Source organism: Peromyscus maniculatus, chromosome 8, assembly GCF_049852395.1.
Source record: "Peromyscus maniculatus bairdii isolate BWxNUB_F1_BW_parent chromosome 8, HU_Pman_BW_mat_3.1, whole genome shotgun sequence".
Lineage (NCBI taxonomy): Eukaryota > Metazoa > Chordata > Mammalia > Rodentia > Cricetidae > Peromyscus > Peromyscus maniculatus.
The window spans coordinates 60719968-60739047 of NC_134859.1; the positions used below are offsets into that span (position 1 = coordinate 60719968).

The 19080-nt window shown below is 41.3% G+C and overlaps 1 protein-coding gene across 6 annotated transcripts in view; it reads left to right on the top strand.

The window, feature by feature from the left end:
* The window catches only part of Smg6 (SMG6 nonsense mediated mRNA decay factor), a 253280-nt gene that overhangs the window by 46080 nt on the left and 188120 nt on the right, over positions 1 to 19080 (top strand). For all 6 annotated transcript variants that reach the window (XM_006977374.4, XM_015996166.3, XM_015996165.3 and 3 more), the window contains one exon: positions 15785 to 15846. In XM_006977374.4, coding sequence (XP_006977436.2) covers positions 15785 to 15846 — 62 coding nt within the window. The remainder of the gene's footprint in view (positions 1 to 15784; positions 15847 to 19080) is intronic.

Consider the following 19080-nt stretch of genomic DNA (forward strand, 5'->3'; position numbering starts at 1 on the left):
TTGCCACATGGCAGCCTAGAAATGATAGAGGGACTTTGTAGCCAGCTCTCCTCAGCCATCTCTCATGCAGCCTGGGTTATAAAAATGAGTTGTTCACAGTCTAGACCAGTGGTTCTCAACCTTCTTAATGCTGTGGCTCTTTAACACATTTCCTCATGTTGGGGTGACCTCCAACCATAAAATTATTATTATTATTTTACTTCAGCGTTTTCTTTTCTTTTTTCTTTTTCTTTTTCTTTTTCTTTTTTTTTTTTTTTGAGTAAAACCGAAATTTATTATAAGCCACAGTTGTCCTAGGGACCTCCATGCTATATATATAGCCTCCATGGTTCTGTGGGTTGTAGTCTGATTGCTCTTTATTTTATATCTAGAATCCACTTATGAGTGAGTACATACTATGTCTTTATGGGTTTGGGTTACCTCACTCAGGATGATTTTTTCTAGTTTCATCCATTTGCCTGCAAATTTCATGCTTTCATTGTTTTTCTCTGCTGAGTAGTACTCAATTGTGTATATGTACCACATTTTCTTCATCCATTCTTCCGTTGACGGCCATCTAGGTTGTTTCCAGGTTCTGGCTATTACAAATAGTGCTGCTATGAACATAGTTGAACATGTATCTTTATGGTATGAATCAGCATTCCTTGGGTATATGCCCAAGAGTGGGATGGCTGGGTCTTGAGGTCGTTCGATTTCCTAATTTTCTGAGAAACTGCCATACTGATTTCCATAGTGGTTGTACAAGCTTGCATTCCCACAAACAGTGGAGGAGTGTTCCCTTTGCTCCACATCCTCTCCAACATTGACTGTCATTGGTGTTTTTGATCGTAGCCATTCTGACAGGTGTAAGGTGGTATCTCAGAGTCGTTTTGATTTGCATTTCTCTGATGATTAAGGATGTTGAGCATTTCTTTAAATGTCTTTCAGCCATTTGTGATTCTTGTTTTGTGAATTCTCTGTTTAGCTCTTTAGCCCATTTTTTAATTGGATTGTTTAGTATTTTGATGTCTGGTTTCTTGAGTTCTTTATATACTGTGGAGATCAATCCTCTGTCAGATGTGGGGTTGGTGAAGATCTTTTCCCATTCTGTTGGCTGTCTTTTTGTCTTATTGACCGTGTCTTTTGCCCTGCAAAAGCTTCTCAATTTTGAGAGGTCCCATTTATTAATTGTTGTGCTCAGGGTCTGTGCTGTTGGTGTTATATTTAGGAAATGGTCTCCGGTGCCAATGGGTTCAAGAGTGCTTCCTACTTTCTTTTCTATTAAGTTTAGTGTAACTGGATTTATGTTGAGGTCCTTGATCCACTTGGACTTGAGTTTTGTGCATGGTGACAAATATGGATCTATTTGTAATCTTTTACATATTGAGATCCAGTTATGCCAGCACCATTTGTTGAAGATACTTTCTTTTTTCCATTGTATAGTTTTGGCTTCTTTGTCCAAAACCAGGTGTTCATATGTGCATGGATTAATGTCAGGGTCTTCAATTTGATTCCATTGGTCTGTAGGTCGGTTTTTATACCAGTACCAAGCTGTTTTTATTACTATAGCTCTATAGTAGAGTTTGAGGTCAGGGATGGTGATGCCTCCAAAGATTACTTTATCGTATAGAATTCTTTTAGCTATCCTGGGTCTTTTGTTTTTCCATATGAAGTTGAGTATTTTTCTTTCCAAGTCTGTGAAGAATTATGTTGGGATTTTGATGGGGATTGCATTGAATCTGTAGATTGCTTTTGGTAAGATTGCCATTTTAACTATGTTAATCCTACCTATCCATGAGCATGGGAGATCCTTCCATTTTCTGATATCTTCTTCAATTTCTTTCTTTAGAGATTTAAAGTTCTTATCAAAAAGGTCCTTCACTTGTTTAGTTAGTGTTATCCCAAGGTATTTTATATTATTTGTGGCTATTGTAAAGGGTGATGTTTCTCTGACTTCTTTCTCAGCCCTTTTATCATTTGTGTATAGGAAGGCTACTGATTTTTTTCTTTTCTTTTTTTAAAATTTATTTTTTATGTATGAGTGTTCTGTATGCATATATACCTGCATGCTAGAAGAGAGCATCAGATCCCATTATAGATGGTTATGAGCCACCATGTGATTTCTGGGAATTGAAGTCAGGACCTCTGAAAGAGCAGCCAGTGTTCTTAACTGCTGAGCCATCTCACCAACCCCATAAAATTATTTTTGTTGCTACTTCATAACTATAATTTTGCCACTGTTAGGAATTGTAATGTAAATATCTGTGTTTTCTGGTGGTCTTAGGCAACCCATGAGAACCACTGGACTAGAGTCACAATGTCCAGGAAATGTAATAGCTGTTTTAATTAGTGACAAACTCAGTCACACTAACTATCTGTAAAGTGCTTAATACCCCTATGTAGTTAGAGCATACATGATGGGAGTGGAAGGTGTTGTGTATGCTGTGGTGCACTATGGAAGTCAGAGGACAACTTTGTGGACTCACTTTGCTCTTTCTACCTTTACTTGGGTTCTGGGGATGACCTCATGTTGCTAGGCTTGTACTCAAGTGCCTTTATTGACAGAGCTGTCTCCCAAGTTGGGGTTTTATTTTGATGTGAATTGTGCTCATTTTTTAGCTCCGTCATTTGGACTGAAACACAGCAGATGAAACTGTTACTACAGATCGGGATTCTAAATCTTTTTTAAATTATTTTTTAAGGTTTATTTATTATATATATAGTATTCTGTTTGCATGTATGCCTGCATGCTAGAAGAAAGCACCAGATCTCATTATAGATGGTTGTGAGCCACCTGATGTGGTTGCTGGGAATTGAACTCAGGATCTCTGGATGAGCAGCCAGTGCTCTTAACCTCTGAGCCATCTCTCTAGCCCAGGATTCTAAATCTTGATAGAACTCTTTTCTTTTAAACATCTTTGTCTGTGTTTTGCCTAATTACCCTCAGGAAAGATCGTTTATGTTCTCAGAGATGGTTACAGACAGTGGTAAGTGTGCACTTTCCCTGCAGCATTAATGTTAATAGTGTACTGTTTATTATTGTAGCTTTGTGTGTGTGTGCACATCCATGTGTATTATGTGGACAACATATTCAATCTGTTAAATCTGTAATAGGTTTTCAGCAGCTACTTAGTATATGTGTTTTAAGATATAAGTACCATGCTAGGCCATGTAAAGACATTGAAAAGGAGACTGGACAGATGGTTACAAGCACTTGCTGTTCCTTTAGGGGACCTAGGTCAGTTCCCAGAACCCAAATGGCTACTTACAACAATCTGTACGTAACTCCAGTTGCAGGGACTCTGATGCCCTTTTCTGATATCCTTGGGTACCAGGCATGCATATGATGTGCATACATACATACAAGCAAACAAAATACTAATGCATTTAAAATAAAATAAGTAAATCTTGAGAAAATTATTTCAGTGTTATATTTATCTTGTGTCTTTTTGAAGACTTTTCCATGGCTCTGGGCTTCTGCTGATGGCTCCGTGGAACTACAGCTACTGGACTTACGGATAGGTGTCATAGTTGTCTTTGTGTGGAGTGATCATACCCAGTCCTGTCTTCACTTTCTCCTCTGAGTTCATTGCCACTGGGTGAATGCAGTAACAGCCTAGCCTCCTGCCTTTAACCCTCATCCCATCCTCAAGACCCTAACCTTTTTAGTAGCTAGAATGACCTTTAGAAATACAGCTTTGCTCATGTCACTTACCTGTTTAAGACCCTTCATGGGCCCTAAGATCAAACTCTTTGTCAGGGGCTTCTACAGCTTATCCTTGCCTGCCTTACCCTCCTGTAGAGTCACTCACCTTGCCATGGTAGTCTGCAATATATTACTCTTGGGACCATTGCTTACACTGTTTTCTTTGTTTATGACACACTGAGTCAAGACTACTTGTCCCCTCCAGTACCAACTACTTGCCTTAAACTTCAGATTTAAACTAAGGATACCTTTGAGACAATTTTTCTAATGCTTCTGCTGTTTATACCCATAGCATCCTATTCCCCGTCATGATTTCTACCTTCTTCACAGTTTATGGGTGGTGGTTAGTACACAGAGGATACCTGGTGAGTTTCTGTTGAGTGGTGAGTGAATGGATTACTGACAGTATGATAGGTTGACAGTATGAGAAGACCTCACCATCTTTCTTGTTGATTTACAAGATAGGTTTGTGTTTTGTGCCCACGAGGAACCTTTTTTCTGGTTCCCTGCCTGAAAACAGCACAGACACAAGGTGTTTCAGCTCCTCTACTCTTTGGCATAAATAGGCATGAAAGTTCCCAGACATTGAGAGAGATGAGTCAGAAAGAGAAGTCATTCAGAAAGTAAGCCAGTCAGAGCAACAGTGCTGCCCTTTGGCTGAACTTTCTCTCTCTTTTTCTAGATACCTTGAGATTTTAAGCTTGGTGGCACTTTTCAGTAGGTTGCTACAGATTGCCAAACCAGACTCATAAATCTTTTTTTTTTTAAGATTTATTTATTTATTTATTTATTTATTTATTTATTTATTTATTTATTTATTTATTTATTTATTTATTATGTATACATTGTTCTGTCTGTACATATCCCCACAGGCCAGAAGAGGGCACCAGATCTCATTACAGATGGTTGTGAGCCACCATGTGGTTGCTGGGAATTGAACTCAGGACCTCTGGAAGAGCAAGCAGTGCTCTTAACCTCTGAGCCATCTCTCCAGCCCCGGGACTCATAAATCTTAATCCGATACTTTACCTTGATTAGGGATGCTTTTAAAGATGTTCAGGAGGCATCTGGCCTAATTGTCTTCTCTTTTCACCCTGACACTCTGTAGTAGCTTCTAAAGTGGAAATCCAGACAGAACTCTAGTTTTGGGTACTTTGAAGGAATGTTGTAAATGAGGAGTTTTCCTAAAGTAGTGAGAGGTGGATGGTATTGGAATATCCTGGGAAGAAGGGTTCTTTCAATTGTACTCCTCATTGTTACCTGTCTTCGCTTCCTAGCACATGAGAGTCATTACTATTTCCAAGGTATGTGTAGTAATCCTCAGGCATTGTGTATCTAGAAAAGCTGAGACACCACTGTTATATTTTAGCCCAGGTATCAATAGGCCTTTTTAGAAAGGACCAGATAATAAGTATTTTAGATTTTGTGGGCCATATGTCCTATGTTGCAGCTGTTCAGCTCTGTCTTTATTGAGGTAGAACATCCATAGACAACATGTAAATAAATGCAAATGAGCTTGGGAACATTCATTCAATTATTTATTGAGACAAGCGCTTAGTGTGTAGCCCTAGCTGGACTGGCACTTGCTATGTAGAGCAGGATGACCTCCAGTTCTTGAGGATTCTTACCTCTGCCTCCTCAGTGCTGGTATTATAGGTGAGGGTCCCAGTGCCCAGCTAGTTAGTTATATTATTATCTCTCTCTGTGTGTACGTTGTATGTATGTATACATGCTCATGTGTGTACAGTGCACATGTATGTATATGGAGGATGGAGTTAGGTGCTGGGTGTCTTCAATTGCTCCCTTATGTGATTATTTATTTATTAATGTGTTTGTGCATGCATGAATGCATGATGAGTATGTGTGCCATGACACACCCGTGGAAGTTAAAGGAATCATATCCTTCCATCTTATATGTGAGTTCTGGGAATTGAACTTTGTCAGGCTTGTGCCACAGCCCATTTGCTGAGCAGTCTCACCAGCCCTCCACTTTGTCTTTTTTTGTTTGTTTGTTTGTTTTGAGATGGGGGTTTTTCTGTGTAGTTTTGGTGCCTGTCCTGGATCTTGCTTTATAGACCAGGCTGGCCTCAAACTCACAGAGATCTGCCTGCCTCTGCCTCCGAGTGCTGGGATTAAAGGTGTGCACCACCACCACCACCACCACCACCACCACCACCACCACCACCACCACCACCACCACCACCACCACCACCCCCGGCCTCCACCTTGTCTTTGAGACAGGGTCTCTCACTGACTCATCTAGACTTGCTGACCAGCTTGCCCAAGAATTTCCTCTGACTCCCCAACACTGGAATTATAGATACACATTTCCATGCCTGGTTTTATTTGTTTATTTGTTTGTTTTTTGTTTTTCAAGATAAAATTTCTCTGTGTAACAGTCCTGACTGTCCTGGAACTAGCTTGGCCTCAAACTCAAAGAGATCCTCCTGCCTCTGCCTCCTGAGTGCTACAATTAAAGGCATGTTCTACCACCTCTGGGCCTAAGATAGATTTTATTTATTTGCTTATTTATCTGTCTGTCTGTCTGTCTGTCTGTCTGTCTATATCTGTTTATTTATGTGAGACATGGTCTTGCTCCATAATTGAGGCAGGCCAGGAACTCACTTTATAGCCCAATCAGACCTTGGCCTCATGCTCCTTCTGCCTCACCCCTAATGCTGACAGGAGTACAGCATTTCCAGACAGGTCTGAATCAAGTTCATGGACTTGTCAGACAAGGAAATATTCTGTAGATTTTTTTTTTTTTTTTGCATTTTCTTTTTGTTTTTATTTTGTGTACATTGGTGTTCTGTCTTCATGTATGTCTGTGTGAAGGTGTCAGATCTCCTGGAGCTGGAAGTACAGACAGCTGTGAACTGCCATATGGGTCCTGGGAATTGAACTTGGGTCCTTTGGAAGAGCAGTCAGTATTCTTTTTTTTTTTTTTTTTTAATTTGATTGTTTGTTTTGTTTTTTGTTTGTTTGTTTGTTTTGTTTTTGAGACAGGTATAGTTTTGGTGACTGTCCTGGATCTTGCTTTGTAGACCAGGCTGGCCTTGAACTCACAGAGATCCGCCTGCCTCTGCCTCCCAAGTGCTGGGATTAAAGGCGTGTACCACCATCGCTTGGCGTGGTCAGTGTTCTTAATTGCTGGGCCATCTCTCCAGCCCCTTTAGATATTTTTCAGACAGACGTTAAAATAATGTATCACTAATGGGGCCACTAAATCATGAGACCCCATCTCCTTCTCCCCGAGATGTGAAAACTATTTTTTTAAATTTTATTTTAGTCATGGTTTCTTTGTGTAGCCCTGGCTGACCTGGAACTAACTCTGTAGACCAGGCTGGCCTCAAACCCACAGAGATCCACCTACCTCTGCCTCTTGAGTGCTGGGATTAAGGTGTGTGCCACCACCATCACCCGGCATGAAAACTTGAAGACTTTCAAAAATGCTGATTAAGAGCCAAATGTGGTAGGACACACTTTTAATCCCAGCACTTGGGAGGCAGAGCCAGGTAGGCATGCGCGCGCGCGCACACAGAGCCCAAGTGGTAGGGCAGTAATAGCACATGACTTTAATCCCAGCACTTGGAAGGCAGAGTCAGGCAGTTCTCCGTGAGTTTGAGACCAACCTGGTCTACAAAGAAAGTTTTAGGACAGCTAGAATTGTTACACAGAGAAACCCTGTCTGGAAAAACCAAAAATAAATAAATAAATAAATAAATGAAAGTGGCTCAGGTGAAACTGGATAGACACCTCAATGGGTAAAATCATGAAGATGTGAGTTCACATCCCAAGAACCCACATAAAAGCTGGCCATGATATCAAAGCGTATGTAATAGTAGCTAGCACTTCTACAGTGAGAGAGGAGAATGGGCCAACTAGCCTGGTGTTTGCATCCAAAAATGCCTGTCTTGAGCATGATAGATAGTGAGGGCCACCACCCAAGAATGTCCTGTGACCTCTACACATGTGCCATGGCTTGTGCATACCCACAGGAATGTGTATACAGGTACATACTTCATATAGACACAAAGAAACAATTTTTTAACCCTCTCTAGAGATGGAAAAAAATAAAATTAAAAAAAAATTACTAAGGTGATATACATACACTGGGGGTTATGAAATCACTCATAATTCTTATTTTATGGGTGAAGAAAAATCCTTGGAAAATTGATGTGACTTGCATATGGTTACAAAGTAAATAAGTGTCTTAACTACACTTTGAGTGTGGGTCTTTAGCTTGGCTTTAGAATTGGTTGTTCATACCATTCTGTCCCATTTTTTCCTGGTGATAAACACACAAGCAATTAATACAGAACAGTCACATATCTTTGGTCGGCCGGCCATTGGCCTGCCTGTCTCCCTCCTTCCCTCCTTCCCTCCTTCCCTCCTTCCCTCCTTCCCTCCTTCCTTCCTTCCTCCTTCCCTCCTTCCCTCCCTCCCTCCCTCCCTCCCTCCCTCCCTCCCTCCCTCCCTCCCTCCCTCGTGTGTGTGTGTGTGTGTGTGTGTGTGTGTGTGTGTGTGTGTGTGTGTGTGTGTGTGTGTGTATTAGGGATGACAACTTCTATTGTATGGGTCCTAGGGATCAAACTCAGGTCATCAGGCTTGGTGCCCAGTGCTTTTACCTGCTGACCTGTTTCACCTTCTCCCTTCTTTCTTTTTTGAGACAAAGTCTCTTGTAGTCCAGGCTGATCTGAGATTTTGCTATGTACTCTTTTAAAAAAAATACTTCGCTGGCCAGTGGTGGCGCACGCCTTTATCCCAGCACGAGGGAGGCAGATGCAGGTGGATCTTTGTGAGTTTGAGGCCAGCCTAGTCTACAGAGCGAGATCCAAGAAAGGCGCAAAGCTACACAGAGAAACTCTGTCTCAAAAAACAAAACAAAACAAAAATCAAATTATGTGTATCTGTGTGCATGTGTGGACATGTGCATGTGAGTACAGGTGTTCTCAGAGACCAGAGGAGTTGCATCCTGCTTGAGTTGGAATGGTTATGAGCCATCTGATGTGGGTACTGAGACTCTAACTCAGGTGGTCTAGAAGAGTAGTCCCTTTTCTTAACCACTAAGCCATCCTCCATCTCCATGGCTATATAATTTTAAGCTCAGCAAGCCCTATGCTTGCTAACTGGATTTTCTGGAGTTGACTGCTGAATTGACATTTGACCCAGTTCCTCTCCAGCATGTACTGGCTCTAAGGGAGATAATGAAGTAATAGTAAATTGTTTTAATATTTTATAAGACTTTGTGGAGGCAGTGCTAAACTACAGGTCAAGGATGAGAATCATTGTTTCAAGGGATTCGTTAACTAGAATAGGTAGTTTTACTTTTTAAAAAAAATTACATTTTAGTTTATTAGGGGACCACACATGCCATGTGTGTGTGTGGAGGTCAGAGGACAACTTGTGGGGAGTCGATTGTTTTCTTCTAGTATGCAGACACTAGGGATCCCACTCAGGTCGTCAAGCTTGGTGGTGAGCACCTCTTATCTGTTGCCCATCTCACCCATTGCCCATCTCACTGGTCCAGAAAAGGTTGTTTTAGAAGGCCCATTTTAAATTTTAAATTCTTTTGGCTCAGGTCCAGTCATCTGCATGAAGCTGGTGCTTAATTATAGCTAATTGAGCTGTCGTTCTTAGAGCAGATCAGCAGTAACGGTGGGTGGGGAGTAATCACCATCCCTGACCATTGCATCCCTTAGCATTGGTGTGGCTCTTTGCTTCAAATAAGGAATATATGGATTGATTAAAAAAATCAGCCTGCCGGGTTGGGGATTTAGCTCAGTGGTAGAGCGCTTGCCTAGCAAGTGCAAGACCCTGGGTTCGGTCCTCAGCTCCAAAAAAAAAAAAAAAAAGAAAAGAAAAAAAAAAATCAGCCAGCCTACCTATCTATTTTCTCTCTCTCTCTCTCTGTGTAGGTCAGAGGACAACTTGTAGGAGTTGGTTCATTTCTTCTAGTATGTGGGTCCTGGGGATTGAACTCAGGTTCCATTCTCAATTTTTTTAAGGTTTTTATTATTTTTAAGTGAGTGTGCCCATGGAGGTCAGAAGTTTTGGAATGACTCCTGAGGTAGTTCTGGGAATCGGACTCTGGTCCTCTGGAAGAGCAGTACATGCTCTTAACCACTGATCTGTTTTTGTTTTTCATCGTACAGGTATTTAAGTCATGCAGGTTGGCTCACCTGAGCTTCTTATCTGTATCCTAGAAAGAATCCTGAAAATAGGCTGGTTGTGGTAGGGCAAGCCTTTAATTCCAGCACTTAGAAGGCAAGAGTATGCATAGCTCTGGGTTCCATCCAGGCCAGCCAGGGAGGGCTACATAGTGAGACCCTGTCTTTAAAGGAAAAAAAGAATTCTGATACTACTACTAAATAACTTTTATTTTTTTACTAATGATTGTCATACTGCTGAGAACATTTTGTGTGCCAGGGCTCTCTTTCTCTCTTTATGACTTCCTTAGATCTCTCCTTTTCTAAGACATTCCCTGTCTAAGCAAGCAAGGTAATCCTAGTGCCTCCTGCCAACTTCAGAATTGGTAGGCCTTGTTTTAGGTTTTACAGCATAGCTGGGTTGGCAGGTGGTTTGTTACCTGTTTATCCTCTTGGCTTGTAAGCCTCTTACTTTGCTGCCCTAGAAGCACAAGTCTGAAGGAGACAAATAGACAGCATTGCAGATACCCTCACATCCTCTGCTTCCTGTGAGCTCAACCTTTACACAGGCAAATGAACGGCCTTTGATTGACAGCTCTGAAAGCCCTGGACTTTTTACTTATGGGTACTCTTGAAATTTGATTTCTACCAGTGTTGTCTCATATCTGAGGATAGTATCCCCTTTCCAATCACTGAAAAGTTGAATGACTGAAAATATTTGATACCTGTGAAAATAGGTTCAAAACAAGAAAGTGATAATTTATGCTCCTCTGAAAAAAACATTAAAAAAATACACCTTTGAATTCTAAATACTCTTATTGTCCTCAAAATGATTTTCTTTACAATTCTGTGGAATTGAAATGGGTGCATTTTAGAATCTCCCTTGTATGACATTGAATTGCTGCCACCAAGCAGGTATTCTTTCTCACTCCAGGGATAACAAAGTACTTAGTTACAGTTTTAAGGAATATTTTCTATGGTTTGTATTAAACATTTACTTCCCAAGAAAAAATATTTTTTTATTGTTTTTTGAGACAAGGTTTCATACTATAGCCCAGGCTGGCTTCGACTCATTAGCGAAGACTGGCATCTAATCCATGACAATGACCCTCCTTCCTTAGCCTGGAAGTACTGGGATTACAGGTAGAAACTACCTTACTTGCCCCAGTTTTTTTTGTTTGTTTGTTTGGTTGTTTTTTTTTTTTGTTTTGTTTTGTTTTTTGTTTTTTTGAGACAGGGTTTCTCTGTGTAGCAATGCGCCTTTCCTGGAACTCACTTTGGAGATCAGGCTGGCCTCGAACTCACAGAGATCCACCTGGCTCTGCCTCCGGAGTGCTGGGATTAAAGGCGTGCGCCACCACCACGCCCGGCCTTGTTTGGTTGTTTTTTGAGACAGTCTTATGTAACCTAGGCTAGCTTTAAACTTACCATGTAGCTGAGGATAATTTTTTGATGATGGTTCAAAGACTAGTAAGTACTCAGTGGTTCCGGGATTAACACTTTATGCCAAGGAGACAGTTCTGTGGTTTTTGTTTTGTTTTGTGTGGTTCTGTTTTATTTTTGAGACAGGCTCTCACTGTGTAGTCTTTGCTGTCCTGGAATTCAGTATGTAGATACAGGCTGGCCTCAAAATCGAATTGATCCACTTGCCTTTCCATCCCAAGTATAGGGATTAAAGGCATGAGTTACTACTCTCAGCTAAGGAGATGATTTTTAAAGTACTAGTTCAACTTAGTTTTCTTGGTTACTGTATTTCTTTGTTACTTTATTTAACTTGGGGTTTCATGTAGCCAGCTGGCCTATTTGCTATGTAGCCAAAGATAACCTTAAACTCATGATCTTTCTGCTTCTACTCATGCAGGGCAAGGACAACAGGTGTGTAACATCATGCTTACCTGGTTTTAGAATCCTTTTATTTGCATTTTAATCTTTTTATTTATGAGCTAGGTAATGTCACTAGTGGAAACTTCATTTTATAGTGTGTGTATGTGTGTGTGGAGGGGTGACAGTATAGCTGTACAGTACACCAAAGTACAGCTGAGGAGCAACTAAAAATGTTGTTTTTTAACTCAGAATCCCAGTTGATGGCAGACAGACTTCATTCTGGAGACCTACCCATGAACCTACTGTCATTAGTATCTGTTTGGGGTAAGCTTAGGAGTCTATAGTATCTCTAGGGACAATTTTAGTTTCTGGTGAATAGTAGACAGATGTATAAGAATGACTTAGAGGCAGATAACTTCACATTTCTCTCTGCTTAGTTGTATATTAAAATAAGTTGCAGAAAGTTGGGCATGGTGGTACACTCCTTTAATCTCAGCATTTAGGAAGCCATTAATCCCAGCACTTGGGAGGCAGAGACAGGTGGATCTCTGAGTTCAAGGCCAGCCTGTTCTATAGAGCAAGTTCCAGGTCAGTCAGGTCTACATAGTGAGACCTTGCCTCAAAAAAGGGGACCCGGGGAGAGAGGCTGTAGAGACAGCTGAGTAGTCTGTAGTGAGTTCCAGAGTGCTTGACTCTCTTCCAGAGGGTTTGAGTTCCTAGAACCCGTGTCAGGGAACTCACCAATTCCTGTAACTCTAGTTGACCTCCTAGGGTACCTGCACATACTTGCACAGACATGCACACATAAAAAATAAAAACAAGTTGCAGAAATAGAAGTCAGGCTGTTGTAATGTGTTGGAGAGAAAAGCTCACACTGAAGTTTTCCTGACTCAGAAAAAGTTGGTTTCAGTTATGAGTTCTCCAGGGTCATCCATAATCTTATCCTTGCAGAGAAAATTAAAAGTTGGGGGCTAGTCTGAACTACCTACTTAATGAGACCCTTTCTCAGAAGACTAAGGACCAGTACAGTCAGTAGTAGATAATTTGCCTCCTGTGTGCAAGGCCCTGGGTTTGATCTGTGTTTTTTGTTTTTAGAGTTCTCCAAAGATCCTGCTTCAGTACTAGCTGACTTCATATTGTGTCAGTCACTTGTGACTGTTTCTTAAGACCTATTTTGATCAATGTGTAACAAATCTGCTGGCTCTGGGTAGCATGCTTTCTTTACCTCTATGATACACCCACATTTTTACTTCCTTTCCTAACTAAAGTGGTTTTGGTGATAACAAAGTGGAACAAAAGTTAGGGTAACAGATACTTGAGACTGAAAATAGAACGTTAGTTCTCAAGGTCAGGAGAAAGTATATATGTACTTTCAAATTAAAGTTCTCTTAAAAAAAAAAAAGCTAGCATGGTGTATACACCTTTAATCCCAGGACTCCAGGCAGAGGCAGAGGCAGGTCGAGCCCTGTGACTTCCAGGACAACTACATAGTGAGATTCTGTCTCAAAAACAAACACAAACAAACAAAAGAACAAAAAAGTTTTCTAAAATTACCTTTATTTCCTTTAGTTGAAAAATTATGCCAGTAAGACCTTTATTTGAGGCCACCCGGGTCTACAGAGGGAGTTCCAGGACAGCCAGGATTACACAGAGAAACCTTGTCCCGGGGGAAAAACAACAACAAAATATGAATAATAGTAGTAAATATAGATTCAAGTGATTAGGTAGACTTGTCTATCTAAAGGAAGTCCCTTTAGGAAGTATGGGTAATGCAGGATGTTCCAAAATCACTTGGGGGTTTCACTTTATTCCGGGAGCTTTCCGGTTCACTGTTTCCTATCCATTCAGTAAAAAAATTAAAAAAGCAGAATTGTATTGCTTTTCAGTTGTTCTCATTCACTCCCTATTGAATCAGTTCACAAGTGTTTTCCTGAGGTTAAGAGAAGGAAAATTGTACTTAGAGTCTGAAGACCTGGATTCAAATTCTAATTCTCCTCTTTTAAAGCAGCTTGTATGTTGGGCTTGCCTTAGGGCTCAAGGGATAACTTTAGGCTTGGATTAGTGAACTACTAATAATTCTTTTCCTACATGTAAATATAAGCAACTTATAGAGGATTTTGTGATTGATAGCTGTGAGAAGTAACTAAGCTAAATAGGAATAGAGTGCATGTATGTATCTTTATCCTTCTGTTTGAATGATTTCATACCTATAGAAAAGTTCTAAGGAACAGGATGGGTGGGTGTGATGCTTGCCTAGAATTCCAGCATTGAGGAGGTGGAGGCAGGGAAATTGCAAATTCAAGGCCAGTCTAGGCCATATAGCAAGACTGGATCTGAAGGGAAGGGGAAGGAATTTAGGGAATTTGGATCAATTGGCTAAGATACCTCACAGCAGATAAATAAATGGTCTGGGAAGAATTAAATTCAAGTCTGTTTGGTGGGAAGACAGTCTCTGTTTGCACCATCCTTCTCTCCTACAAGATCTTGAGAACTGTACTCTGTTCAAGGTTTTGCTACTAATTTTGGTAAAATAGTTGGTAAAATCTTTCCCACTGTCACTGGCCTTGACATAGCTTGACATAGCTTTTAAACCACACACATCATTATTTTGCTCTTTAATAGCTCTTCAGGGTAATTCACTTACGGCAAAAATAAAAATGGAAGCTTATTCACCAAGTTTGATGTTGAAGCCCTATTTCTGAATTCCATAATTTTATTGGTGGTCTGTTCTGCAGGGTGATGACCCAGAAGTTTTTATTCTTTGGAGGTATACTATCCAGGGCTATTGGATTTGTTCCTTTTTTAGTAGTCACCTTTTTATTTTTACATTTATTTATCTATTTATTTAGTGCATGTATGTGTGTGGACTCGATTGTATATCTGGAGATCAGAGAATAACTTGTGGGCATTGGTTGGTTCTCTTCTTCTACCATGTGGGTCCTGGGGATTGAACTCAGGTTGCCAGGCTTGGTGGTAAGCGCCTTTACCTGTTAGCCATCTTGCTGACCCACTAATTTCCCACTTGTAATCAACATTCTTAAATTTTTTTTTATAAGTTTTGAGCAGGGTCTTACTATGTAGCCCTGGCTGCCCTAGAACTCACTCTGTGGACTAGGCTGACCTTGAACTCACAGAGATCTGCCTGCCTCTGCTTCAGTCCTGGGATTAGAGACGTGCCCCACTACTCTCAACAGAAGTCAACAGTCTCAACCCTGGCAGACTATAGGATATTATTTCTAGGAGATCAGGGAAGATAGTGGGGTTGTTTACATTGTCTCTACTTTCTTTATTTTGCCCAAAGGAATGATCTGTTTTGACTGAGTTAGATTTTCTAGAATCTTTGAGTCAAGATTGCAAACTGGTGGCTCATATGCTACATGTGGCTGGCTTGGGACTTACCTAGTGTTCAGATAATTTTTTTTTTTTTTTTAGCTAATACTTAAAAAAGCCAGAAGATTTTACATAAAAACCCATATTCCACTTTCCAGCTTGGTTCTTCATTAGAGCATTTGTTGGGACTGGAGAGTAAGTACCAGAGGTTCCTGCTGTCACCGTCAGCCTTCTTTATGCCTGGTCTCTGTAGACTTTAATCTTCAGCTCCAGAACCAGACCAGAACTCCAGTATCAAAAGCTAGTATTTGATGCACCACCTTAGTGGTGAATACCTTAACCTTAGTTGTCAGAGACCTGATTTCCTATATAGCTAGAAAAATAGCTCAGAAGTAGGATCAGGAGTTTCTCTAAAATCACTTACTCTATTCCTGTCAGAATTTTGTTTCTGTTATTATGGATCTAGTAGTGGTTTCTGGATTCCACAGAAAGGAGGCATCTCCCTCTGTAATCGGCTCAGTTCAGAGTCGCTTTCCATTTCTGCACAGGGGTGCCACTGCCAGCAGAGGGTGCTGTCCACTCACCGAGCCTTCTCTTACCTTGGCTCAGCTGAACCGCAGCTGTTGGGCATGTGCCCTGGGTCTGTGTGAGAGTTTGGGCATGTCCATTTGGTTCCCATCCCCAGTGCCCACCCCTTTAGACCCTGGCCAGGTTATTGTGTCACTGGGGACTGTATTCAGTAACAGGAAACTGGGGAAAGTTTAATTGTTTTCTCCTCTCCCTTTTTCCCATGCAGCTGAACAAAAGGTTCATCCTCAGTTTTCTCCATGCCCATGGGAAGCTGTTTACCCGGATTGGGTAAGTGTGCAGGATGTTTATTTTATTTCCCTACATTACAAGTCATTTTGGAATTTAATATTGTTAGCAACTAGCCTGTGTTTGTAACTGAGGGCACAGGGTGTGAATTCTCAGAGGCCTCCACCTTCCCTTCTCTCTCTTTCCTACTGTGCTCATGAAGTTTGAGAGATATCACTCTCTTTGTCTCTCTTTTCTCTTTCTTTCCTAAAACTCTCTTTAAGGACAGTTTTCCCAGCCCCATCTCCTAGTCCCCTTGGGTTTCTGTCGCTGCTGTCTTCCGGTTAGCCCCCAGTGAGCCTGAGTCAGTTATGCTGCATCCCTGGGGGCAGCTGCCAGGGTCTTCCTTGGGGAAAACTATCTCTGTATTTCTCCTCAAAAGCAAGAGTAACTGTTGCCTTTCTCTGTGTTCTGACCCATCCCCCTTTCTGTGTGCCCCGTCCCCTGAGCCACATTGCTGATCTCAGTAAATCCCAAATCCTCCATGGATTTACCTGTTCATGGGAAGACCCAGGGAAGGCAGTGTGTGCAGAAGCTTAGTACTTCCCCCTTAAATCCCTGGGAAGAATTTTGAGTGTTCCTCTGGTGCATCAGAAATTTTTCCTGACAAAGTAAAACTCATTATCCAAAAGCTTGATGGTGCCTTCTTGTCAAAGGAGATGTGTGCTGAGTGTCTCTGTGTAGGACTTCCCTGGGTAAAGGACATTGAAGAGAAGACGTAGCAGCCCTTCACAGGTCTGCTGCTTGATTTTTGTTCGATTGGTTTTGGTTTCTTTGAGACAGGGTCTTCCTGTGTAGCCTAGGCTGTCTTAGAATTTGGTGACCTTCCTGCCTCAGCTTCTGAAGTGCTGGAATTCCCAAGTGGACCAGCATACTAGGATTCCTGGTGGGTTTTAATCTTTTCTGAATTAGAAGTTTTATTGAGAGCTGCCCTTTCAGGTGATTGGCTGCATATTGCAAATCTCCTATTTCCCTTTTACTTTTCGCCATGAACTTTTAAGTAAGTTTGTTTATCTGTAGTGCTATGGTTTGGGAAAGTAGGAGTCATTTCAGTTCCCACATACTTTGTATTTACTCTTGAGATGCTGAAAGGCTTTGTCCTGCTTGAAAAACCACCGCCCTGTGGATTGTGAGTAGCAGTATGTTTCACATGTACTCATCTGGCATCATCTTGGGCAAGAGTGACAGTTATGGTCATTTCAAGGATATTTTAGATTTTGAAATGACTTGGGAAAATTGGAAAAAATTTCAAAAGATAAAGACTCTCTCCTACTAGAAATAAATTTACTTGGGAAAAATTAGCTACATGTGTTAGTTGTTTCTAACTTCTTCCTGGCACTATCAGCATGTGCTCCAGTGGCAGAAGCTTGGTCTAGCTCAGCTGTATCCTGAGTGATTGGTTAACAATTGTGTGAATGAAGAAATGAAGGATTGTAAGAAGTAGATGGATTGGGAAAGACCAGAGAAAAGTATGTGGTATTCCAGTAGGTTACAGTAGAGCCAAGCTGCTCACCAGTGAGTGCCAGAGCTGCAGTTACGATGGTAGCTACCATGGTCGATGTAACTAGGGAAAGAACAGGATCGCAGGAAGTACTAACAGTGGATGGTTCTCTTACTTCTTTAGCTTGTATAGTTCTTGCCGTGTTTCGTTTTTCTCTTACTACCTTTCACTCACCTCTTTTTCCTTTTTCCCTTCTCTCTTTTCCTCCTTCCCTCCTTCCCTCCCTTCCTTCCTTAATTTCTTGCTACCAGAGTGTCCTGTAGCCCAGGTATTGAACTTCTGATCTTTCTGCAGCCGCTTCCTAAATGCTGGGATTACAGGATGCACAGCTACATCTGGCTCTCCCTTTCCCCTCTTAGATTTGTTCTTTAGGACCACACTGTCTGTGTCAAGGTTCATGAGCTTCAGTGCTATTAACATTTAGAGCCTTGGGAGTCTGTGTTGTAGCATCTTTTTACTATATGATACTCACATACTCCAATCCCAAGTTGTGATTAAAAATATCTCCAGGTGGCCGGGCGGTGGTGGCGCACGCCTTTAATCCCAGCACTCGGGAGGCAGAGCCAGGCGGATCTCTGTGAGTTCGAGGCCAGCCTGGGCTACCAAGTGAGTCCCAGGAAAGGCGCAAAGCTACGCAGAGAAACCCTGTGTCGAAAAACAAAAAAAAAAAAAAAATATCTCCAGGCAAATGTTTGTTGGGAGCCATAATGCCCCTTGTGGAGAACTACAGTTTTAGATTGTTTCTTGTTCACTGGAAACTTAGAACCGGAAAGCTTATTTAAATTTTACTTCAGAATGTATGGTAAGAATATTTAGGATAAGTTTTTATCAGATTAAATGTTAATTATATTTTATTCCCTCTTTTAAAATTACCATATTTAAGCACAGATATTTTGGAGCAAGTTTGGTAAAGAGCCACAGTAAGAATTAAACAGCTGGACAATGAGGGCTAAGGTGGTAACTCAGTTGGTTTGTTTACTTCCTAGCATTCAGTACGGCCTGAGTTCAATTCCAGCACTGATAAAAACTGCATGTGGTGGCACACACCTGTAATTTTACCACTCAAGAGGTGGTAAAGCAAGTTTTAGCCAGCCTGGCATGCATATGAGACTATCTCAAAAACAAAAAGAAGAAAAGGAAGAATTTTATAGAAGGAGTATGTTTGGGAATTTCCTTCCCTGGAGGGTTTTAAAAAGGAATAGATTATATCCTTTGTCTCAGGTGGTTTACTCTGGCCTAGATTAATTTCCAGGATCTCTTCTGTTTTGTTTTGTTTTTTTTTTGAGCTGAGGACCGAACCCAGGGCCTTGCGCTTGCTAGGCAAGCGCTCTACCACTGAGCTAAATCCCCATCCCCTGTTCTGTTTTTGAGAGTAAAATCTGTTGTCGAAAAGTTGGTTAATCTAGGGCTGGTGAGATGCGTCGGAGGGTAAATCTGCTTGCTACGAGACTGATGACTGAGTTCTGTCCTATGGACCCACATGGTCGGGAGAGAGCTGACTCCTGCAATTTATCCTCTGACTTCCATACGTGCATTGGGGCCCATGTGCACCAACATACACACACACACACACAATTTTTAAAAAAGAAGCTGGGTGGTGGCAGGCGGCACACACCTTTAATCCTAGCACTTGGGAGGCCAAAGCAGGTGGATCTTTGTGAGTTTGAGGCCAGCCTGGTCTACAGAGCAAGTTCTAGGACAGCCAGGGATACACAGAGAAAACCTGTGGGTGGGTG